This window comes from Pantherophis guttatus, chromosome 13 (assembly GCF_059756535.1).
Source record: "Pantherophis guttatus breed Tessera chromosome 13, ASM5975653v1, whole genome shotgun sequence".
Classification (NCBI taxonomy): domain Eukaryota; kingdom Metazoa; phylum Chordata; class Lepidosauria; order Squamata; family Colubridae; genus Pantherophis; species Pantherophis guttatus.
Window position 1 is genome coordinate 3,273,664 of NC_142075.1, and position 24,591 is coordinate 3,298,254.

A 24,591-nucleotide genomic window follows, 5' to 3' on the forward strand; every position below is an offset into this window, starting at 1 on the left:
CTTCCAAAATATTTTACCTTAATACTTCAAATTTATTCTCAAGTTCTATTAGACCAGCTGTTTAATTGAGTCATGGTTTAATTATCTATTTCCCAGTTGTAATTTCCAATATTCCTTTCTCCATTTATTTAACTGGTTCACAGTTCAATTACTATTCTCCAATAGTGTCTCTTCCACTTCCTCCTAGGTTTATTGTCATTTAAGAGAGATAAAATATAGTTTTGAGGCAATGGGTTTTAGGATTGAGGAATATATATGAAATATTAATTGTTAAAATGATAAAGATTTAGGACGGTGTTTATTGTTTAGAATTTTGGATGTTATAGTTTTAGAATAAGAATTTTGTCTTTTTTTAAATTCTTTTTTCTTCTTAAAGATTTTAAAATTTGGAACAAAATTGATTGAGGGAATGTGAATAATTGTATTTATTTTAAGCCGGACCAAACCCCTGCTCTAAAAAGATGTATTTTATGTTTTATGTTAAAAAAATAAAAAAATTTGGGGAAAAAAAAAACCTTTAGCAAATCCGATTTCAAAAGGCAGGCAACATAAAACCTATCAGGGTGACGTTTCGTTAGAGGAAAAAAAAACATCGGAAAGGAGCATCGGCTCTTCAATTAAATTCTAATATGATTTACATAAATTTAGATTAATTATATTTAATTAACTATACATAAAATAAATAAAAATAGTTTCCTATCAGACTTCCCGGCACTTAGCTAAACCAGTGTTTCTCAAGCGTGGGCAACTTTGTGTGACTTCAACTCCCAGAATGCCCCAGCCGGCACGCAGGAATGCCGGGAGTCGACGTACACGCCGCCTTCGAGCGGGCGGCCTCGCCCCACCCACGCCAAATACCACGCTCCGCCCTCTGACGCGGCGGCGGGGCGGGGCTGCACCGGCCGCGTCCCTCGCAAACCTCGCAGCAACGGCGCGCGGCCCCTCTCTTCTCGCGAGAGGCGTGGCTGTGGGAACGGGCGGTAGGGCGACGCGGAAGTGGCGGAGCGGAGGCGGAGGGAGCGGCGGGCGGGCGCCGTTGGCCGCCTGGCGGGGCTTCCCACTCCCTCCTTCCCGGCGGCCGCCCAGCCTCGGGCCCTCCGCCGCCACCCCGACCCGCCCGGCGGGAGCGGCAAGCGGCATCGGCCGGGGCACCCTGGGCGGCAGCTGCCCCGGCTCCGGCCGCTTCGGTTTGCCCTTGAGAGGCTCCCGCAGCAGCGGCCTGGCCGGCGCGCCCTTCAGGCGGCAGCGCTTCGGAGCCCGCCCGCCCCCCCCCGCGGTCCCTCGGTGCCGGCTGAGGGGCGGCGCGGGTTGCCAGGCGCCCGGTTCCTGCCCGGGAGCGGCGCCAGATCCGGGGCGCGGAGGCTGCGAGCGGCCGGCGAGGGGCCCCTGGGCTGCGGCCGATGAGAGCGCCGCCCTTCCGCCCCGCCAGGTGCTGAGAGAGCCGCCCGGCCTGCCCCATGGTGGGGTTCGGCAGCAACCGACGGGGCGGCCGCCTCCCGTCCTTCCTCTTCGCGGCGCTGCTGCTCGTCATCGCGGCGCTGGCCTTCAACTCCTGGAGCTCGTCGTCCCGCCAGACGGTCCTGCAGGAGGAGGTGGCGGAGCTGCAGGGCCAGGCCAAGCGCGGCGATGTGGCTCGGGGCCGCCTGGAGAAGAGGAACTCGGAGCTGCTGCTGCAGGTGGAGGCCCACAAGAAGTCCCTGGAGCAGAGGGAGGCCGACCACAGCCAGCTGAGCGGGCAGCTCCAGGCCAAGGACGGCCAGGTCCGCAAGTGCGAGGAGGGCAAGGTGAGGTGGGCGCCCCGTTGGCGAGACTGCGCGGCTCTTCCTGGCCTTGGAGAAGATGAAAGGGAAGCTAAAGGTGGAGGGCCGGAAGGTTCCTCCTCTTGATCTGATTCAGGGGTCTCCAACCTTGGCAACTTTCCATCCTTCCAAGGTCTTCCGGGTGCGCTTCAAGGTTTTGCTTATCACCTTTAGAGCGTTCCATGGCTTAGGACCTGGTTATTTACGGGACCGCCTGCTACCACCAATAGCCTCCCACCGGCCGCTCTCATAGCGAGGGGCTCCTCCGGGTGCTGGCGGCCAAACAATGTCGACTGGCAGCCCTCGGGGGAGAGCCTTCTCTGTGGGGGCACCTACTATCTGGAACGAGCTCCCCCCGGAAATACGGAGGATCCCAGATCTGCGCACCTTCCGTCGCGCTCTCAAGACTTTTTTATTCCATCAAGCCGGCCTGGCCTAAATCTTTCCCCTTTAAAATGTAAATTTTAATTTGTTTTTAAAATTATTGGGTGTTTTTTAATTTGTCTCGGCCAAATTGTTTAATTCGGTTTTATTCTGGTTTTAAATTTTGTATTTATGTGTTTTATTCTGTGGCTGTTCACCCCGCTGAGTCCTTCGGGAGTAGGGCGGTATACAAATTCAATAAATGAAATGAAATGAAATAAATGAAAGGTTGGTAAAATGAGCACCCAGGGCAAGAGGCTGACTGTGTAAACCGCTTAGAGAGGGCTGCAAAGCAGTATATAACTCCAAGTGCTATTGCTATTTAGTGGCACTGAATAAAGTGACTTATGACTGTTTTTCAGTTATGACCTTTGCAGCATCCCCACAGTCACATGATCAAAATTCAGAGGCTTGGCAGCCAATCCATATTAATGATGATTGTAGCATCCAGGAGTCATGTGATCCCCTTTTGTGATCTGATCAGCAAAGCCAATGGGGAGCCAGATTCACTTAACTGTGTGACTCACTTAACAACTTCAATGATTCACTTAACTGCAGCAAGAAATGTCATAAAATGGGCAAAACTCACTGAACAAATGTCTCACTTAACAGAAATGTTGGGCTCAGTTGCGGTCATAAGTCCAGGACCACCTAATTAAAATGCCATAAGCAAACAAAATTAACAGGAGGAGGGAGTTAATGCAGCTGCCCCACCAGTTCCCCAACCCTGGGGTCCCCAGCCTTGCTTACATAGTTCAGTATATGCTTCAGTCTCTTCTGCTGAAGCAAGGGTAGGTTGTGGGATTTCAGTCCATACTTCAACTATTCAGCAGGGAAAGCCTGCTGCCTTCTGCAAATTACTTCTCGGGCACAGGGTATGTATGAAGAGGTAGCTGCCCTGATCAGTTTAAAATACCTGCCTCTTAAAAGGCAAGCCATAAAAACAAAATAGTAGGATGTGTTTTCTAAGACATCAACTGTATTACTTTTGTTTAAGCCAAAGAGAAAAAAGGGGATGTGAAAGTCTCATCCCTCCAGGGATTACATTTCTTACATTCTCACCCCATCTCTGAGGCTCTCAGAGTGAGGCCATAGACAAGGGAAGAGCTGCCTTCAGAATCATTTGTTCTAGAGAATTTTATTCTCGGAACAGGAATCTGTACTACTTCACTACTTATTTTTTGTTTTTAGGTCAAACTTCAGAGCAACATATCATACCAGATGGCAGACATACGTCGCTTAAAGGGTAAATGTTCTTGGTGCAAACATGATTTTATAGCTGAATAAATAGAGCAGTAAAATGTAATGCCAAGTAGGCAACATGCTTTCCTGACGTTTTGGAAGGCAGCTACAAATATAATCTCTCCTACTTTTTGTGGACTATTGTAATTTCTCTTTTAAATATTTGGCTACATAAATATTATAAATTTACTAGAATATGAAACATTAAAAACAGGCAGCATCTCTGAAAAATATCCATTATCTTCTGGAGTCTTTTTAATGGGCCTCAAATATAAAAGCAACAGCCTCTATTGTTTTGTAACAAAGTAGCTGAATAAGGATTCAGAAAGGTATATTTTGTTTTATTTTACTTCAGTAACATATATTTTTATTACTATAGTGGAAAATTACCCATCCAAAAACAAGGCTAAGTATGGAGCACTTTTAAAAAAAATTTCAATTATTTTTACTTCGGCTTAGAACAACTTGCAGAATTGCGTCAAGAATTCCTACGACAAGAGGACTATCTTCATGAATACAAGAAAAACAATACACAACTTCTTAAAAGATTGGAGTATGAAAGGTGAGAGATTAAATATGAATAAAAGTAACCTGGTTATAAGACATTTTATTGTTGCTAGGTCAGCTCATTTGTTTATGAGCATTAGGATCAGTGTTGAGTATTATTTTAACCATAATCTTTCGTGGTTGTTGTATATAAAATAGGTTCAGATGTTTGGCCTCAGCCATGTTGTTTGATAGGTCAATACAGCTTTATAATTATTAAGGAGGAGATGAATGCAACACATTTTGCTTTGCTTGTTTGTAGAAATAAAATCTGCAAATAGATTGCAGTTCTCCAAAGTCAATAGACAATGTAAAATGGTCAATTTACTGGTGTTTATAGAGAGCGCTGCAGTAGTATGCCGCTCTACTTGGGTTCATGACTGATGAAGATTTTTGTGAAGGAGTTCCTCAAAAACGTTAAGAGACCCTGTCTGTCTGCCTCTCAAACTCTCCTGTTTGCCTGTGACCTTTATCTGGGTGAAACAGTTCATCAAAAGGCAATCATTTTTGAACCAAGATACCTCAAGTCGGGCTAACTTACAGAATGCATCCAAAATCTGGGACCTAAGACTCCCATCAAATTGAAATTTGGCAAATTTTTATGATGTAACAATTATAAATCATTTTATGACATAATGCAAATTGTCAAAAAACTTTCCCTGCGGTCAAGTGTTGATCTTTGTGCTATGTAGCTTATCAGAGCCTATTTGCAAGGCAGATCCATCTCTCAATCTCCCTGAATTTTGAAAAGAGCTTTTCAAGTGTACTAGGACTTCTGCCATTTTTGAAAGCATTGAGGAATCTGGTAAGGAAGTATCTCTGAAACAATGACCCCAGGGATATCAGGTTGTCTGGTTTCCTATAAAGGCCTTTTAAGAACTATACTTTTCTTAGCAGATCATAAATGATACAGTGGGAAGCCTAGAAAAACTCAATCTCAGTTCTAAATTCCACTCCATCTTGGTTCTAGTTTTCAGTGTGGACAACAAATCAAGGAACTAAGAATACAACATGAAGAAGATATGAAAAAAATGGAGGAACAAGTTATGCAGGACCAGAAGGTACATTGTTCTCTTTGCGAGGGGTGAATCCAGAAGCCTTTTGCCTGTTTTTGCTCCCTCCCAACATGGGTATAAGATGGGACTGGCAAGGAGCAGACTTGGCAACACTTGTTGCTGCATCAGGGTAGAGTTTTTATTTTATTACACTTGGGCTGTAGGAAGTAGGTGATGCAAAGGTGAAAAGAAAGATGGATGATTTCTATATGTTGATCCCAACAATGAAATATAAAGCATTGGATTAACTGAAAGATAAATTAATGTTTTCCTTGCAAATCTAACTTTTAATGCTTAAGGAACATTTTCACAGCAGGCCATTCACGGGAGCCAATTCACCAAAGACATTGAGAGAGGATTGAGTGAGAGTCCAAAAGTAGTGAAGGCAACTCAAAAACTGAACGAAGTTAAGAATGAAGCACCATCGACCAACAATATATCAGATGGAAAAGGTCTGTGTGGGGCAACTGTGGTAAGGCATCAGGGTCCCTCTGGCACTCATGGGAGGATGGCAAATACTTGCCTGGCACGTTATGTGGCCAGGCTACACACCTGGTGGCACTGCACAGCTCAATCAGCAGAGCTTGGGAGGGGATGGGGGGGGTTAACCTGACTGCAGCAGGAGGTTAGGTGAGATAATTTTCCTCTGTTACCGTTTCAACTCCCTTCCCTGGAACAGTCTGAAGGCCCCTAGTTTTAGAGCTTCAGTGGATGGTGCAGCAATGGGAAAAATATCTTGTTTTGACAGAAAAGATTAAACTCGGAGATGACGCAGGCATGCCTGGAATAGAAGAAAATGACCCTGCCAAAGGTGAAGATACACTCACTGGTTAGTATCTCAAATCTAATGTTGGCTGACTCTTGCCTTTCTGCTCACTCCATAGACAGATATTTGAATTGATAAATGGGACCCAGGATACTTAAAAATACTACTCTGATAAATAAGATTGGTGATGTTTTCCTTACTCATGCAGCATTGTTTCTGGGTTAATTATGTTGTTTTTCAGTTGGTTTTCACAGTTGGCACTAACAGGTTAATGTCCCATCCTGATCTGAAATATGAGAGATGTGGGCTGTAAGGCAGGACTTCTTCATGGAAGTCCTGACACTGGTTAGGAAATGTTTTAAGACCTTCTTTTTTAAATGGGTCGTAGTAAGAATAAGAGCTTTTTTAGATACTTTTTTGATCCTTAAAACTTGTGAGAGATTGCTACGTTGACAGAGGACTTCTGTGTACTGTCCAGTCCCAAGTTTGAGGCAATGTATATTTATTAATATATGCAGTGGTTTTTCTACAAATCTGGAATTGCACATTTTTATTCATTGGTTGTTAATGCTGGTAGTTGCTGTAATCAGCAAACCCTTCAGGGCTACTAGGACAGAGATGTGAGTCTCTGATTTTCCCCAGGAATTGGCATTATGACCGTTGTAACTAGGGAGGCTTATGGTGAACATCTACATTTGCTTAGAGCCACAGCTGGATCTGTAACAGTCTGTCTCCTGTAGCAAACATTGGTCTTTAGCAGAATTATTTGTTTGGCCTCTTTGAACCAAGTGCTAATAATTGCTCTGTAAGTAGTATTTACAGATTTAAGTATTTAAGTAGTATTTACAGATGTGAGTCATGGTATGGATTTGTGTTTTTAGCTTTGAAGAAGCCACTTTTTTCAACTTCTCAAAATCAGCATCAGCCTGTTGGAAATGTTTTCACAGAAAAAACCCGTACAGGTGAGAAGATGTGTCCTGGGTGAAAGTCTTGTTGATTTGCCCTTCATCATGAGCTTTTCTCTATGTCCTTGAACTCTGGCTTTGTATTTTTGTCTGCTCCAGGGGCAAATGAGGGTAATACTGACATGGTAAACCAGGTACCACCAAATTACCTTCAGCGGGCAATTCCTGATCACACATTGGACATTCAAAAACCCAAAAAACAGCTTGCAAAACAGACTTCCAAGGAGAGAGTCAACGACTTTCAGAGAATGAAGCAAAGTGAGTCAGACCATGATAATTGAGCATAATTGCATGTGTTATCTCAAGTTCATTAAAACACCTAATATCTACCAGCTGGCTGTTTTAAGTATATTTGTATTCAGATGTCTTTGTTTTTAAAAATCTTAGCCATTAATTGCTGTACTATAAATCTATCTGAGAAGCTCAGAGCTCTATCTTCTAGCATTCCTACCCAACATGCTAGGGAAGCTCATGGTCTACCACAGTGGTATGAGGTTTGTGAATCCATCATCCTACAGTGCTGTGACCAGAGCTTCATATAAGTCCTATCCAGAAATGGACTCTGATGAAACAAAGAAAGTGTACTCTGTAGGGGTTTAGGTCTTTATGGAATGCATATGGCTAACGTGAACTGTCTTCTAAAAAGTATGCCAAGCTCTACGATAATTAGCCTCTCTTAAAGAGACTAATGAATCAGATGTTCAAATCTGAGATGGCAATCGGGGGTGAATTGGGGTGGGTGGGTTGGGTTCATGCTCTATAAACAAAAAAACAACTTCCCATCTCACATATTAATTGCCTTCTTCAGACTCTTGGGTTCATGATGTAAATTTGTGGAAGCTGCAAATCATCATCATGAACACACAGGATCTGCTGACCACTTTTACCCTGCCTGATGTCAGTGTGCATGATACCACGTGCCATAAGAAAAATACTGAATGAGAGTGATGTGCATGGGAAGAGGCCAAGGAGGAAGCCACCAGACTCCAGAAAGCACATTGCTATTCAGCTCGAGTTTGCTAGAGAGCACTTGGGTGACCTAGCCAGTCACTGAGATAACGTTGTGTGGGCCAATAAGGAAAGACCTAAATGCATTGGAACTGAGAAACATAATGTGTGAAGAAAACAAAAACTGCAGTTCAAGGAAAGAACCTTATCCTGGCTGTGAGGTGTGGGAGAATCAAAGCCTGGAACAGCTTGGCAAAATCGGCAAGATTTTTCAGTGTGGACAAATTCAGAATCTAAGCTTTGGGTTGGAAAAAAACAGCAGGTATAAAATGAAGAAAGCCCTATAGGGCAGGAATCCATGTCAAAAAAATATCTGGTTGTTTTGGTGGTTCACAAGCTGAATATGAACTAGCTGTGTGATTCAGTTGCAAAAAATGCAAATGCAATATTAGGCTATATTAACAAAACTTAGCATGGGGATCAAGAGAAGTGATTCTGTACTGGTGAAATTTATTTATTTACATCTCACCTTTATTATTTTTATAAACAATTCAAGGTAGCAAACATATCCAGTACATCTTCCTTCTATTCTCACAACAACAAACTTGTGAGTTGGGCTGAGAGAGAGTAACTGGCCCAAAGTCACTCAGCTGCCTTTCGTGGCTAAGGTGGGATGTGAATTCACAGTCTTCTTAGCCTTAACCACTAGTCCAAACTGGCTAGACCTTTCTCTAGACCAGGGGTGTCAAACTCAAGGCCCGTGGGTCGGATCTGGCCCACAGGGTGCTTAGATCTGGCTCATGGGGACACCCTGGAAACAGTGAAGGAGCGGCCTGCGGTGCCTCTGCCAGCAAAAACGGAGCTCGGGAGGCTGCGATGGCCTCCTGCAACCCTCTCCATTTTGGGCCACCACAGGTGCCCCCGACACGAGTGATGCCGAGCTAGCCATGCCCACCCTGCCCACGCCTGTCTGGCCCCAACCCAAGGTCAAACACAACCCTGATGCGGCCCTCAATGAAATCGAGTTTGACACCCCTGGTCTAGACTATTGTATCGTATTCTGGGCATGGCATTCAAGGAAAGACTTTGACCAATGGCAACATACCAGGTAGTGAGCAGCAAAGGTGGTAAGGGAACGTGGATGGGAAAAACTGGAGGAATGGTTGAAGGTGTTGAGTACAGCCTGGAGAATACTATGCGGAGATGTGATTTATGTCTTGAAGTATTTTAAAGGGGTGTCAGCAATAGGTACAAGGAAGAGTTTAGTCACCCACACGATTGATCCAATTTTTACAACCTTGTTTACAGGGGGGATTAAGCGAATGGTTTGCTGTGGGTGTGTTTTTGCTGAAAACCAAATGTAAAGGCCTGTTTTCAGCAAAACCAGCATAAAACATAGTTATGTGACCATGGGACACTGCAAATGGCTGTAAATGAGGCCCAGTAGCTGAGCATCAGAAGTGCAGCCATGGGACCACGTGATGGGGGGAACCGTCGGAACTTTGAATCCAGGCCGTAAGTACCCCAAGAGAGGCTGTTATAACTTCAAATGTTTGCTCAATGACTGGTCATAAGTTGAGGACTACCCGTAAGCCCTGTTCAGCAATGGAAGAGGGTGCCTTTAAAGAGAGCCTGGAAGGCTCCCTTTTTGGGATGCTGTAGAAGTGGATTCCTGCACTTGAGCAGAGCATTGGATTGAATGACAATGAGCGTTGGATTCTGCAATTACATTCTGATTAACGGCGTAGATAAAAATGATCTGAAGCTCAGCTCTTGGGACTTTTTCTACTGTACTATCTTTGAAACAAAATGCTGCTTTGTATACTTCAGTAATAGTAATAATAAGGTCCTCAGGAAGGACTGAATAGATCAGTGATGGCTAACCTTTTTGCCATCGCGTGCCAGGAGTAGGGGGGAGGGGGCGTGTGCCCAAACCCATAATTCTATGCACCCTGCCCCCATGCATATGTGTGCGACACCCCCCCCCCTCACGCTCCTGGCATGTGATGGCATGGTAAGCCCATTTTTTGTTCTCCCCAGCCTCCAGAGTCTTTCTAGGAGTCTGGGGAGAACGAAAACAGCCTTCCCCCCCAACCCCCGGAGACCCTCCGGAGGCCAAAAACAGCCAGTTAGCCAGTTTCTGACCGTTTTTGGCCTCCGGAGGACCTCCAGAGGGTGGAGAAGGTTGTTTTCGCCCTCCTCAGACTCCTAGAAAGGCTCTGAAGGCTGGGGAGAGAGAAAAACGGGCCTTCCCCACCCCCTCCCCCTGAGGTCCTCAGGAGGCAGGAAACAACCTGTGTTCCTGTTCTACTTCTGGTGGGCCCAGAAGGCCTGAAACGTGCCAGAGCTGAGGTTGTATGCCCACCGATATGGCTACACGTGCCATCTGTGGCACGCATGCCATAGATTCGCCATCACGGGAATAGATAGACAAAATCCAGTCTGAACATTTGGCTGACTATGCAACGAACCGTAATAACAGAATACAGAGTTGGAAGGGACCTTGGAGGTCTTCTAGTCTAACCCCCTGCTCAAGCAGGAAACCCTATGCCATTTTGGATAAATGGCTGTCCAGTCTCTTCCTAAAAACCTCTAGTGGGATAGTGTTGTGGCCCGTCAGCGGCCTGTGTGGATTGTAGCTGATCCTGACAGCAAGGAGGCTGGTGTGGTGCTACGCCAGCAGCCTGCGCAGCTGGCGCTCGAGTCAGACAATAAGGAGGCTGGAGAAGATGCGGTGCCAGAGGCGGGGATTCAGCCAGGGCCTTCAGAAGCTCCAGAAGCTCCTTTAAGTGAAGAGGACGAAGAGGAGGAGTCTCTTCTCAATGCACGGGCACTCAGAGCTGCCAAAAGGCAGGAGTGGCTCCTCAGGAGGAGATCTCCTCGAGAGTAAGGCTTGGGGCTAATTGGCCATTCCCTTAGCCTATTTAAGGAGGAACGCCGACTGAAGCAATTTGTAGGGAACAACTTTTAGTTCATTCTTTTTCAGGTCTGGATTCTCTGCAAATTGCTTCTGGGCTTTCTGCCAACCTTAGTAAGATTGTGATTACTTTATCTTTGGTTTCTTGTAGACGGTTAAGAAAGTTTCTTAACAACCTTTGTTTGGAAAAGACTGAGTTATTTTAGTAAATTTAAGTTTTGTACAGACTTCGTGTGTGCTGCGTTCTTTCGGGTCCATAGCTGGGGCAGAACAGATAGGGATAGGGGGATAGAAGGGAATAGAATAGGAATAGAATAAATTGGCCAAGTGTGATTAGACACAAGGAATTTGTCTCTGGTGCATAAACTCTCAGTGTACAGACAAAGAACAATGTCACACTCATCGATCATAAATCACAAGATACAACCATAATCATAAGATACAAAAACAAATGATAAATCATAAGATATCAATAGGAGAAGGTAGTAGAGAAGGTGAGAAAGTTGAGAAGGTGACAAGGGTAATAGCAATACAGCTTACTACATGGGTAACTATGGTATCTTTAGGCATAAGACAGTGCTGTGGGAGTTGGGTGTTTAGCAGTGATGGCATATGGGAAGAAACTATCTTTGTGTCTAATTCTTTAGCCATGCTATGCCCTATAGTGACATTGCATGCCAAAACAACTAGTATTGGAGCGTTCACAACTTCTGGAGGCAAGTTGTTTCACTGATTAATTGTTCTGTCAGGAAATTTCTTCTTAGTTCTAGGTTGCTTCTCTCCTTGATTAGTTTCCACCGGTTGCTTATTGTCCTTCCCCCTCCGGTGCTTTGGAGAATAGCTTGACCCCCTCTTCTTCATTCTTCTTTGCTGTGCCTGAGATATTGGAAGACTGCTATCATGTCACCCCTAGTCCTTCTTTTCATTAAAATAGACATACCCAATTCCAGCAACTATTCTTTATATGTTTTAGGCTTCAGTCCCCTAATCATCTTTGGTAACCGGATGCAGTATTCCAAGTGTGGTCTTACCAAGACATTATAAAGCGGTACTAACACTTCATGTTATCTTGATTCTATCCTTCTGTTAATGCAGCCTAAGATTGTGTTGGCTTTTTTGGCTGCTGCTGCACACTGCTGGTTAATATTTAAGTGACTGTCCACTAGGACTCCAATATCTCTCTCGTAATTAGTACTATTGAGCCAGGTGCCACCTATTCTACACCTGTGCGTTTGGTTTTTTTTTTTTAATTTGATTTATATGCTGCCCTTCTCCAGAGACTCAGGGCGGCTTACAATGCGTTAAGCAATAGCCTTCATACTTTTGTATATTTATACAAAGTCAGCTTATTGCCCCCACAAACTGGGTCCTCAATTTACCTATCTTAGAAAGGATGGAAGGCTGAGTCAACCTTGAGCCTGGTGAGATTTGAACTTACAGTAATTGCAGGCAGCTGGTGTTAATCACAATGCTATTAGTCTGCTGAGCCACCAGGCCTTTTCTTGCCTAAATGTAGAACCTTATTTTTATTACTGTTCAATTTAATTTTGTTAAATAGGGCACAATGATCAAGTCTGTCAAGATTCTTATATACCTTGAGCCAATCTTTTGATGTGTTGGTATTCCTGCCAGCTTGGTGTCATCTGCAAATTTGATGAGTTCCCCTTCGATCCTCCTGTCTAAATCATTGATGAAGATATTGAAGATGTTGCCCCAAAACAGAACCTTGGGATTACCCCACTGCATCCTTCCCTTCATGCAGAAATGATGTGTTCAGATTCACGGTTCCAGACAACAATATTTTCTAGGAGACTCCTGTTTCTATTCCTGTCCCATTTCCCCCCCCCACCTTTCGTTTCCCCAAGTGTTGTCAGTGTTGCGATTAAGTATTTTTCAGAAGTAGCTTTTACTTACAATCATGCTCAATCCTGCGTTCTAGGGTCCTCATGAATACACCTGAATCATACTTGGTCTTCTGAAACTTGATGAAACCAGCTGTGGGGAGCTAATGGATGCGGATGCATTTCCTGGGCTCTAGTGGGCCAAGCAGCTTCTGTCAGCAAGTAGAACTTCTTATAAAAAGCTCTCAAAATATTCTTGGCTCCAAAAATGAACACCACTCAGAGCCTGCCTTGTTTCCAAAGTCAAACTACGGTAGTACTGAAAACTTAGAAAGCTAGCAATTCTTTGCTGCTGGTATTTTTAATTACAGCTCTTTGGGTTTCACAAAGCGGTTGGAGTTTGACAATTCTATTTATCCAGAGTTTCCATACATACACTAGTTTGCCCATTCCTTTGGCTGGGTTCTCAGCCCATCTGCTCTCAGCTACAGGATGAACAAAAAATGATCGATCCTAGACAAGCAAAAGCAATTCCCAGTCTTAATGCAGGACCTACTAAAAGAGAGCATGTTCAGTCCCAGAAAGAGCATCCTTTTAAGTGCTTCTGCTTTTGGGGCCCACCTGCTTTAGGCTGGAGCTAAATACCCCAGCCACTCTTCCAGAACAGGACATGTCTGGAGATGTTACGTCACCCCAGCCTCAAAACTCAAGGCAGGGGGCTGGCGGTGGTAGAGTTGCAGAAAGGCAGGTAAAGTTTTTTAACCTTCCATCCTCATAGCTTTCCATCAGTAGAAGCATCTTCCCTCAGGTTTTGTTATTTTTCCAGATAGTAAACTGAGAACTTGAATAGCTTTATTGCTTTCTATCTTTGTAGATAATTAGAAATAAGAATTACATTGTATTTATTTACCACAAATTTCCGTACAACATTTATGAAACTCATAACATGTATGCCCTCTGCTTAACTGTTTCTGCATGTATGTGAGAAAGGGGTTGGACTCAAATCTTAGCTGAGTTTCTGAAAGATGCTTTGGAGGAAATTCTGGAAGGATTTGCAAGTTGATTTTGTAAGCATTCCCGGCCTCCTTTTGCATTCTTTCACCATCTGATAATGGGCATTGGGTTCCAGTTCATCCACATAATATGGCACCGGATCTTGCCCTTCTTGCTATGTACGAGAAGTAGTTTTCTTCAGCTTAATTTGTTTTCATTGTGAAATTTAGTTTCACAATTCATATTTTTCTCAAATATTGGGAATTTTTCTATATAGGCTGGAGTATGTTATTTATTGTAAATTTAGCCCAAGTGACCAGGCGTTTTCATCAGCTCAGATAAATGGAAGTCAAGGTATGCTTAAAAAGTATTCAACCAGTATAAATTGGTTACTTGCCTTCATTTAAAGCAAGCAATTAAAATCTCTGCATGAAAAACACAGCAAATTGAGCCTTGGAAAATAACTATTCTGTGAAGAAATAGGAGTTGTACAATATGTGAGGTTTTGGACATATCTTTCTAGTTATTTAGCCAAAAAGGCGATAGTCCTTTTTCTCACAACAGAAGTAACGATTGTGTAACACAAAGTAAAATGTCTACTCTTGACTCATATTGTGATTTTTTTCCCCCTATGAAGTTCTGTATAATAAATACTCACCTTTCTGGGGTTTCTGGTGCTGGAAGAGCTGCAAATTCCCTTTCCACAACTTTCCTAACAGGTGACATTGAAGCCTCCCCTTTGATGCTTCCCCCCCTCCCGCTCTCCCTGCGCCCCTCTCCCCTTCTCCTGGCTTCTGACTGAACCTTTGCCTACTTCGCAGGCCGGTTCTTTGATGAGAACGAGTCCCCCGTTGATCCTCAGCATGGATCTAAACTGGCGGATTATAATGGGGATGATGGGAACGTGGGTGAGTATGAGGCAGACAAGCAGGCTGAGCTGGCCTACAATGAGGAAGAGGATGGTGATGGTGGTGAAGAAGACGTCCAAGGTGAGCTTGGGCCTTGTCTCCATCCCATTCACTTAACTTCATCCTGTAAAAAAACTCTTGGGATTTGTGTTATTTAGCTGATAGGAAAATACTTTCGGCACCTGAGATTTGAACTTGGCACCTGTATCTTTTTTGTAGTACTTTTGGGGTCGAATGTTTCCAAAATTGAAGCCGTTTTCTTGAAATGGTTTTTTTTAAAATCAAATGTATTTATGAAATATGGCACTGTGTGTGAAGGGGCAGATCTAGCAGCTGAATCTTAAACTAGAGTATACAATTGAACAGTACTCTGCTTTGGAGAAACTGGCTGGGATTTTGAGCCCACTCTAGCAGTAACTATGTAGACGGTGATATTTCAAAGCAAGCAAGGACATGTCCATGGAGATTCTCAGTCATCCAGGTCATGGCTGTCCCAAAGGTGCTTTTTCAAGAGGCAACTGGACTTTCTGGTTTTCCTTTGAAGACATTTCGCTTCTCATCCAAGAAGCTTCTTCAGCTCTAATTTCTAAGTGAAGAAGCTCCTTGGGTGAGAAGTGAAACGTCTTCAAAGAAAAACCCGAACGTCCAGTTGCCTGTTGAAAAAGCACCTTTGGAATAAGCAAGGAAAATTTAATTTATCTTCAAGATGCCACAGAGTGCATTTGCTGCAGAAAACCCTTGGGGGCTAAAGGATTATCACTTAACCTAAAGGGCAGATGGAAGCCAGTGATCCACAAGTGTTCATGGATTTAAAAATCCACCAACACTGACAGAACAAGCCACTAATATATAAAAAGAGCAAACTTCATTCCCCTCTAGCTCTGAAAATATTAGCTATTTGGGTAATAAAATCTCTGCAAGAAAACAACCAAGTTGAGATCCTGAGCTTCAAATATTGGATTTAGAAAGGAGACCTAATAGGATGAGAGGGGAACATTAAATGATGAAGTGAAAGGTGAGGTTATAAAACCCAAGACTGCTGAAATCCAGTACTCTGGAATGTCTGGCCAAATCAGGGGTGAGTAATCAGCAGATGGCATGTTCCTCACTGCAGCCAGAGCAGCTGGGTCTGAAAATTGGGCCCACTTGGGAGGAAGCGTGTAAAGCAAAGCGGGGTGGGGGTGGGGGTGAAGTCAGCTTTATAAAACGTAAAGAAACCCTGGGCTTTATCCCTCAAGACCAGGCAGGAGACATCTTGAAATCACTTGCTCTGGGTCATGTGACTATGGGGCTTCAGGTGGAGAAGCTGGCCACGTGCCAAATCGTGGCCTCTCCCTTAGGGCCCATTGGGAAAACTTGGTCTCAGTCTTCCTTTCTAGTCCAACTTCAGACTGCATCTTTCTTCGACCAGCTTCTTCCTGCATGCCACATTGCATCCTGTTCTGCTCAGTTTTGAATCAGATAAACTGAGAAGTCCCAGCATCCTTTACATAATTTATTTTCTCTGTTTTGTTAGATTGGAAAGTAAAAAACCCCAAAACCAACTGGTTGTTTTGTTAAGGACAGGTCTAATGGGCAAATTATTTAATTCCCAAACCAAGGGGTGGCGGTGGCGGCTGAGAAATCTGGACTCATTCATTGTGTTGATGTTGCAGTGCTACAGCACCCCAATCCCACCCAGGTGTGAAAAGGAAAAGGCAGCCTTTGCAGCTAGATGTTCCTCCATGTCTCCCCTCTTCTCCCCCATTTGTGGGAGAGAAACTGAAGGGTGGTTTTCCTCCTTGCGTTGCAGATGATGAGGAGAGGGAGCTCCAAATGGATCTGGTGGACTATGGGAAACCACGCTTCAATGATGTCCTTTAAGGGCCCGATGACTTTTCTTCTGAGAGATTGTGCAAGTCTTCAGTGCTTGGTGCAAAAGACCCAGAAGACCAGAGACAGTGCACTGTTTGACCTGAAAGGTAACATGCAGTGATGGGCGTACGGTGGGGTCCAGCCTTTGCAAATAAGAGATGCTTGGTCCTAGAAAGATGAGCAGTGGGTAGAGTTACTGGACTGGGCTGTAAGACTGTTCTTTATCTGTAATCTTTGTGTTAATAATTAACATTGCAAAATAATTTTACATGTTTCTGAAATAAAGTGAACGTGTACAGTTTGTATTTCATACATAGTCATGACTTCATTGCAGAAAAAAAATATATAGATGGAACATTGAAACAGCAATGTATTTAATTCATGCAAGAAAATTGTTTTCTCTTGTCTTGTGACTTGTATTTTATGGTAACAATTCATTTTGAAAAAGTAAGACTGAAAATACATGATACGTGTTTATGAAGGAACTTTGTTTAACACAACTCTGCAAGATCTGTGTGGCAGTGACACCATACGGGGATTTCGTCCTAGGAGAATGACTAATGTTTCCCATAGCAAATGTTTTGCAAACTATTCTCATTTTATATACTTTTTTTATCAGGCTCTAAATCGACAAACGGTATTTGGAGCATTCAAAAGCTAGTCTGCTAACTCACGTTTTTCTTTACAGCAGTGGGCTTTGATTGTATGCAATGATAGATTAATTCATTTAAACTTGCTTAAAACTGTAATCTTGGATCTTTTAAATTCATTCCTCTCTAAACCTGTTGTGTCCAGCTCCTGAGTGATGCTCAGTTCTTTTTAAGGAAAGTACTGCTGGAGGGATTCTGCATGAAAATGGAAAAGGGATCCACAGTCATGCATGTGCAGCAAAGGGCATCTTCCGTCTCCTGGGGAGGGCAGGGCCAGATGGATCGAGTACTTTGGGCTGTTCAGAGCAATGGCTATGTCCTGACAGTGACAGGCTATTAACCCAGACCAGCAAGGGCTATTGGGAATAAAATATTTAAGCCCTATACGACAGGGTTGATTGTCTTTCACTACAGATTGTTCTTACTTAACAACAGTGGTTGGGAGTGGAAATTCCCAATGCTGTCGCTAAGCAACTCATAAAGTGCAATGTGACATGAACATGTTACTGTACTTAGAACATCAGCTTCAACATTTCAGGTTGCCTTCGTTAAATGAATTCTGCGGTGGTGTTGGTTGCCCCTTGTAACCTCCTACTGCCTTCCCAATTGACTTTCATTGTCGGAAGCCAGCAGTGAAGACCACAAATAGTGACTATTAAAAAAAAAGTGACTGCGGAACCATGGGATGTTGCAACATTATAATTGAGAGTCAGTTGCCGAACACCCAGATCGAGATCACACGACTGCAAGTGTGCTTTGACCATTGTTAAGTACAAGGACCGCTTGGCTCAGTGCTGTTGTAAGTTGAGTTACTGAATGAGTGGTCATTAAGCGAAGACCACCTGTATTTCTGTGCTCAGGTTAAAGTTCATTTTTGATGAATAAAGTCCATTCTGTGATCACTGCATTACACTGAATTTCATTAGAAAATCATTCATTTCTGACAATTAAAATAGAAGTCTCTATCTGGGATTCTTTTGAGCCATAAGACGAAAGCAGGGCTCCTCAAGGGGAATTGTTCTGCCTGCAACTTTTCTTTCTGTGCTGTAAAAAACTGCTGTGTTTACACACAAATATAAGGCTGAATCTGCAGCCCTGTCCTGTTCTTCATAATCCCCCCAGTCTGTCTTTATGTTGCAACTGATGAACTGACAAAACTATTTCCAAAGCTAGGTGTAATTTTGTTAAGAATCTGCTGTTGAAATTGAACATTTAATAGGGTTTAATAAAAGCTTAATATAGCTTCTGTGTCTGCCTTTGTGTTCCTCTCTCCTCTTGGCAATGCAGAGTGAAGGGAAATGAAGATTTCCCACATCTCCAATACAATTTTGCTTCTAACACATGTTTTATGTATATGTGTACGTTTTATTTAAATACACTGCTGAAAAAAAATAAAGGGAACACAAGCAGAAGACATCCGAGATCTGAATGAATGAAATAGCCTTATTAAATACTTTGTTCGTTACATACAGTAGTTTTGTGTTCCCTTTAGATGTTTGAGCAGTGTATAAACTACTGTATGTAACGAACGAAATATTTAATAAGACTATTTCATTCATTCAGATCTCGGATGTCTTCTGCTTGTGTTCCCTTTATTTTTTTGAGCAGTATATAATCCCTTACATTTCTCTCTGTGAATGTTGTGATCCTCTCTGCCCAGTTTTCCAGCCTCTCCAGATTAATTACAAACTTCGTTCCCCAAATTTGATAAGCAGTCCATCCACCCCATTGTCCTGCTCATTGCAAGTGTTGAATGCTGGCTCCAAGATTGAGCCCCGTTGGCCGCTCCTCCTCTCTACCCGCCTATGCGGCGCTTAATGTTGACCAGGCGCCTTTGGTGCGCGTCTTGCCCTTGGGCCGCTCTGGGGCTCCGGGGGGGGGGGGGACGACGGGGGCTGCTCGGCTACGCATCATGCCCGCGCAGCCTCTGCCAGGGCATTCCCAGGGCCGCCAGGAAAGAAGCGCCAGGCCCAGGAGCCTCGGCCCGCCTTCCCCGGGAGCCTTCGCCTCCTTCCGCCAGCCCTGCGCTCCCTCCACCGGGCAGCGTCACCGCGATGCCGTCGGCGCACTTCGCGGGGCCAAGGCGCCACCGGTGCAGCGGACGGCTTCTCCGGGAGCCCCCTGGCCGGGCAGCGGGGGCTCCGGGAGGCTCCGGCCCTTCCGCCCAGCCAGAGCGCCTCCTTGGCCACGCCGCCCCGCCCCGCCCCGCCTGCGCGCCTGCGCAGTGTCGGCGTCGGGCAGGCCGCCGGGCTCGCGCCTTCCCTCCCCCCCCCGCCAGCATCCGGGTCCTTCCGCGCGGTGCAGCAGGTCGGTAGGCGGGAAATGGCGACCGGCCGCTGCTGGGGCTGCTGAGCGCGAAAGGGACCCAGCGGGGGCGGCGGCGGCGGCGGCGGCGTTTTGTGGGAGCCGCGCGGCGGGGGAGGCCTGCCGGGCCTGGGCTGCCCTGCCGCCGCGGGGCCGGTCTCCGGCGGCGGGGAGGCGCCCGACTGCCCCACCTTCCCCTCGGCGCTTCACAGGTAACCGCCGCGAGCGGCGCGGGAGGCGGCGGCCACGGCGGGCCCGGGAAGCGCGCTCTTCGCCCGGGGCTCCCGCGCAGGCCTTGCGCCCGCCCACCCGCCTAGGCCGAGCTTGCCGCCGCGGGCGCCCCTCTTGCTCTGCGCGGCCGCCGCCGGGCCGGGCCGGGCCGGGTGGGCGAGGGAGCGCGTGCCGCCTGCGCCGCGGCCGGTGGGGTCTGGCGGGCACTTAGCAACGGGGCCGGCGGGGCGAGCGGGAAGCGGCGATCCAAGGTCATCGGCGCGCGGGGAGGCTCCGCCGGCCGATCCCGCCAGGATCCCCCGCCGAGCCCCGCAGAAGCGCCCTGGCCCTCCGGGCGGCCGGGGAGCCCTTGGGGCCGGGGGGCCGCCTTTGTTCCCCGCGGGAAGCGGCGGACACAATGAGCCTGGAAGTGGGGGCGCCGGGGGGGCTTCCTCTCGGCGGGCGGGGATCGCGCCATCCCGGTAGGCGGGGAGCCCGAGACCCCCGGAGGTGGAGCCGGCGCGGAGTTTGCCTCTCTCGGGCCGCTCCACCTGCCCGCCGTCGGTTTCAGTTTTGTCCTGGCTGCTTCCCAGTCCCGGGCCGTTTCACTCAGTGCGCGAACACACAAAATCTGGCCCGATAGAAACGGGGAAGGGAAGCAGCTCCTGCGGGGAGCGAGGCTTTGCGGAGACAGGAGGGAAGGAGAGGGATGCGGGCCGAGCGAAGGGGAATGAAGACGGGGCTGCCGGGAGAGTTTGGCTCTTAAGATTCCTGGGGCTAAGGAAGCAGCGCTTCCCTTGGTGGAGAAGTAGCCGACTGTTTAAAGACTCTTCTAAGGTGGTTTTCAAATCTATTTGCTCATCAATTATTGTTTGCTTTTACCGGACAAATAATTTAATCTCTGTTTCCATTTCTCCACTAGTAAAATGGGAATAATTCATCACAAACTGCTGGTGCTGCAAGGGTTAATTACTTAATGTTAATAAAGGGATTGGAAGATTAAAAAGGCCCTACAAGTAAGTTCCTAAAGTTCGTATTGGTCATTGAAGTGTAATAGTGATTTTTTATTCATTCTATATTTGAAGAAATGGAGTCACCATTCACTGTGATGAATGTTGTTTTTGGGTGGGAGAAGAATAAGCACTGTGTGTTTTGCCTTTCCTGTTCATCGTAAGCATAATTTAAATGTTGCTTTAGTGACATGCATGCATTACGCCTTCTCCCGAGCTATTACTTAACGCTTCAAGGAATGGTTTTTATAAATGTAGTCATCAGGGGTTTATGAATTTTCACTTGGCACGGTAGCTGGCCATAATTTGTGGCCATGAGTAATCCTTCCTCACCACCATATCCTCTGTGTATGCCAGATAACTGGGAGTCTCTCAATTTGCTCTGGGCATTGAAAGAGACAGAGGCTGACTAAAGCTGTTGTAGTTTGTGCCTGCTGTCAAACTGAATAGAAAAAAAGCATAAGCTGCTGCTGCTTTTTCTCCTAAACTTACTTGAGTTCTGTCAGTGTTAGCCGGACCCCAATATCCCAGTAGAGGGCACGGAAGGAAGGTAGTCCCCTCTGAAAGGGAAGGGAGGGAGGTTCATGATAAAGGAAGGCAACTCACCAAAAAGGAGTGATGGAGTCTGCAGATTGCAGTGCAGAAATGCTGGATGTCATAATGGCCAAGGGATCCGAGGGTTGTAGGATATATAGTGCCACATCTTTTGAGGCCCCCGGATGGGGGAAAGCTCCAGTGGACAAGGAAGAAATTAGTTTTTTCTCCTCCAAGAAGGAAATTAGACCCAGAAAAAAATAAACTTGGAAAGTTGTATTATACTAGATCATTTACCTCAGTTTTATTGTTCTGACTGGCAGTGGCTCTCCCAAATAAAAATGGCAACTCTTTCCCATTAACTGCTATGCAATTATTTTACTTGGCAATTAACTCCTAGACGTTTTGCATGTGCCTCTGTCAGTTTGGGTAAAAGAGGTGAGCAAGTACTTGAGGAGGTCTATTGGTGATGTGGATTTATGCTTTGAGAGTATTGTGTGTTTCCTTGCTGAGCACATGTAAAGGACAAGGGCACGCTTTATTTGCTTTCTTATAAACATTTGTAGCCTAGCTTTTTGTACCTTGAGGTATCCTGTACTCTTAGAGGCTTGGCGGCTAGACTGCATGCCAATTAGTTCAATTAATCAGGGTAATTGCTTTGATTCTTTAGATGTTTTCTTCTTTGCTAGAAAATGAAACATTCTTAACTTCTTTGAAACTCCCTGGGACACTTTATTTTAGTTGGTGGATGGTTTTATTATTATTTAGAAGTGACTGGTACTGGTTTATGAAATCTTATTCTAGTTCAGCTTTTTTAGTATTATTGTAGTCCATTAATGTATTTAATCATGTCAAAAAATAAATATACTCCATGTAAAGTTGCTTTCTGTTTTTTAAGAGAAATTTTTTAAAAATATCAATATTTTATCTTCAACGTATATAAAAGGCAAAGATAATACAGGCAGTCCTCCACTTACAACTATTTATTTAGTGACCCATCAAAGTTACAACAGCACTGAAAAAAGTGACTGACCATTTTCCCACACTTACGACCATTGCAGCATCCCCATGGTCACATGATTAAAATTGGATGCTTGGCACCTTGACTTTATGACGGTTGCAGTGTCGGGGGTCACGTGATCCCCTTTTGTGACCTTCTGACAAGCAAAGTCAATGGGGAGCCAGATTCACTTAACAATTGTGTTACTTAACAACCGCAATGATTAACTTAACAACTGTAGCAAAAAGGTTATAAAATGGGGCACAATTCATTTAACAACCATCTTGCTTAGCAACAGAAATATTGGGGTCTATTATTGTAAGTTGAGGACTACCGTATTTTCCGGCGTATAAGACGACTTTTTAACACATGAAAATCTTCTCAAAAGTCGGGGGTTGTCTTATACGCCGGGGGTCGTTCTCCTGTAACCAGGCAGACCAGCCCGAAAGGCTCTGACGTGCCTTAAATGGCTCTGGCGATCCAAGCTCTGACGATCTGCTAATCAGGCAACGCAGCTGGGATCGCCAGAGCCATGGAGAAGGAAAAAACTTTCCCCCCTCCAGCTTGCTTACCTTAGCTCAGTGGTTGGGGGTCAAACAACCCTTTCACAGGGGTTTTGCAGGTGGTGCAATACAGAAAAACGAGCGGAGCCCTCGCCATCCGGAATGAATGGTGCTGTTGTGGCAGTGTGGGAGGGGGCGGCAGAAGCGGGAAGAAGCGGCGTTTGCGATGGCTGGAAGCTGTGAGAGTGAAGCACTACTTTCATTTGTACGGCAACAGCATTCCGCCTTGGTATATTTGTGTCAGCCAGTGGCGCAAGGCAGGCCTCCTCCTGCTGCATGGGACTCAGAGTGGTAAATGGCGTCTGATCCGGAGAGCAGCTGGATTTTGCTCTCTAATCCGGATGCCAGATTGGCCCCCTGCAAACTCTCGTCTCTCGAGGAGCGCTCCCTGAAGCGGGGCTGGAAACTTTGGTTGGACTGCTTGAGAGGAGAGCTTGCAGGGGGGCGATCTGGTGTCTGCAATGGAGAGCAAAATCCGCCTTTTTCTCTCCGCTGTAAGAGCGCTGTAAGAGCGGCAGCCCTCATCTCCTAATGCTTGGGACTCGGAGCGGTAAATGGTGACTGGTCCGGGGAGCAGCTGGATTTTGCTCTCTAATCCGGATGCCAGATCGGCCCCCTGCAAACTCTCGTCTCTCGAGGAGCGCTCCCTGAAGCGGGACTGGAAACTTTGGTTGGACTGCTTGAGAGAGGAGAGCTTGCAGCGGGGCGATCTGGTGTCTGCAATGGAGAGCAAAATCCAGCTACTCCCCGGACCAGTCACCATTTACCGCTCTGAGTCCCAAGCAGCAGGAACCGAAGGCTGCCTTGCGCCACAAATATACCAAGGCAGAATCCTGATGCTGCACTTTCAGCAGAGAGATGAGGGCTGCCTTGGCCATCGGCTGGCGCAAATATACCAAGGCGAATGCTCATGCCACACAAGTTCAAGTAGTGCTTCGCTCCCACACTTCTTCCGGCCCTCAGTCTCTCAGGGAGATGCTTGACTTCCTCTCAGCCCCAAGACACTGGCTGGCCCATGAGATGAGAATGAGAGAGAAAGAGAGAGAATCAGAATGAGACAGAGAGAGAAAGAGACAAAGAATGAAAGAGAGAATCAGAGAGAGAGAATCAGAATGAGACACAGAGAGAAAGAGACAAAGAATGAAAGAGAGAGAAAGACAGAATGAAAGAGAATGAGAGAAAGAGAGAGTGAGAGACAGAGAATGAGAGACAGAGAAAGAGACAGAATCAAAGAGAATCAAAGAATCAGAGAGAAAGAGAGAGAGAGAGAAAATGAAAGAGAATCAGAATGAGAGAATCAGAATGAGAGGGAGAGAGGGGAGAGAGAGAGAAAGAGGGGGAGAGAGAAAGAGAATGAGAAAGGGGGGAGAAAGAGAATGAGGGGGGGAGAGAAAGAGAAAGAGTGGGGGAAAGAAAGAATGAGAAAGGGGGGGAGAGAGAGAATGAGAGAGTGGGGGAGAGGGAGGGAGAGAGAAAGAGAGAATGAGAAAGGGGGAGAGAAAGAAAGAGAGGGAGAGAAAATGAAAGAGAATCAGAATGAGGGAGAGAGTGGGGAGAGAGAGAAAGGGGGAGAGAGAAAGAGAATGAGAAGGGGGGAGAAAGAATGAGAGAGAGGGGGGAGAGAAAGAGAAAGAGTGGGGGAAAGAAAGAATGAGAAAGAGAGGGGGGGAGAGAAAGAGAATGAGAGAGTGGGGGAGAGGGAGGGAGAGAGAAAGAGAGAATGAGAAAGAGTGGGAGAGAAAGAAAGAGAAAGGGAGAGAGAGAGAGAAAGCAAAAATGAGAGAGAGAGAAAGAGAGAATGAGAAAGAGTGGGAGACAGAGAGAGAGACAGAGAGGAGGGAGAGTGCCTGAAGGACCCCATCCCGTACTGGGAGTCCAGGTGCTTCAGCAAGCGGTGCACTGGATTCGTATTAGTGGTCCGCGAAATTTAAAATTATGAAGGTGGTGGTCCCTGAGGTCCAAAAGGTTGGGGACCCCTGACCTAAGACCATTGGAAAACACATATTTTTGATGGGTTTAGGAATAACTTTATCGTTGGGGGTCACCACAACATGAGGAACTGT

At 45.7% G+C, this 24,591-nt stretch overlaps 2 protein-coding genes across 9 annotated transcripts in view; both read left to right on the forward strand.

The window, feature by feature from the left end:
* The first annotated feature begins 878 nt into the window (after positions 1-878).
* On the forward strand, positions 879-18,149 carry GOLM2 (golgi membrane protein 2). Of its 5 annotated transcripts, none has more exons than XM_034435507.3 (10): positions 879-1,784; positions 3,414-3,468; positions 3,924-4,026; positions 4,981-5,071; positions 5,379-5,517; positions 5,814-5,894; positions 6,713-6,793; positions 6,896-7,054; positions 14,317-14,484; positions 16,196-18,149. In XM_034435507.3, the coding sequence occupies exons 1-10, from the start codon at positions 1,458-1,460 to the stop codon at positions 16,264-16,266; spliced, it is 1,275 nt and encodes a 424-aa protein (XP_034291398.1). In that variant the 5' UTR covers positions 879-1,457; the 3' UTR covers positions 16,267-18,149. The 5 variants fall into 5 exon arrangements, with proteins under 5 accessions (XP_034291398.1, XP_034291400.1, XP_034291401.1 ...); XM_034435509.3 differs by having other exon boundaries at positions 886-1,784; positions 14,317-14,403; XM_087878074.1 differs by having other exon boundaries at positions 962-1,784; positions 5,382-5,517; positions 14,317-14,403.
* Positions 18,150-19,109: 960 nt separating this feature from the next.
* CTDSPL2 (CTD small phosphatase like 2) overlaps positions 19,110-24,591 on the forward strand; it is a 44,396-nt gene continuing 38,914 nt past the window's right edge. Inside the window, exons 1-2 of one of the 4 annotated variants that reach the window (XM_087877894.1) lie at positions 19,110-19,214; positions 20,344-20,437. The gene's annotated coding sequence lies outside the window, so the exon portion shown is untranslated. Of the gene's footprint in view, positions 19,424-20,132; positions 20,259-20,343; positions 20,438-24,591 lie in introns of those variants that run through there. The other 3 variants (XM_060694737.2, XM_087877895.1, XM_087877896.1) reach the window with 3 other exon arrangements.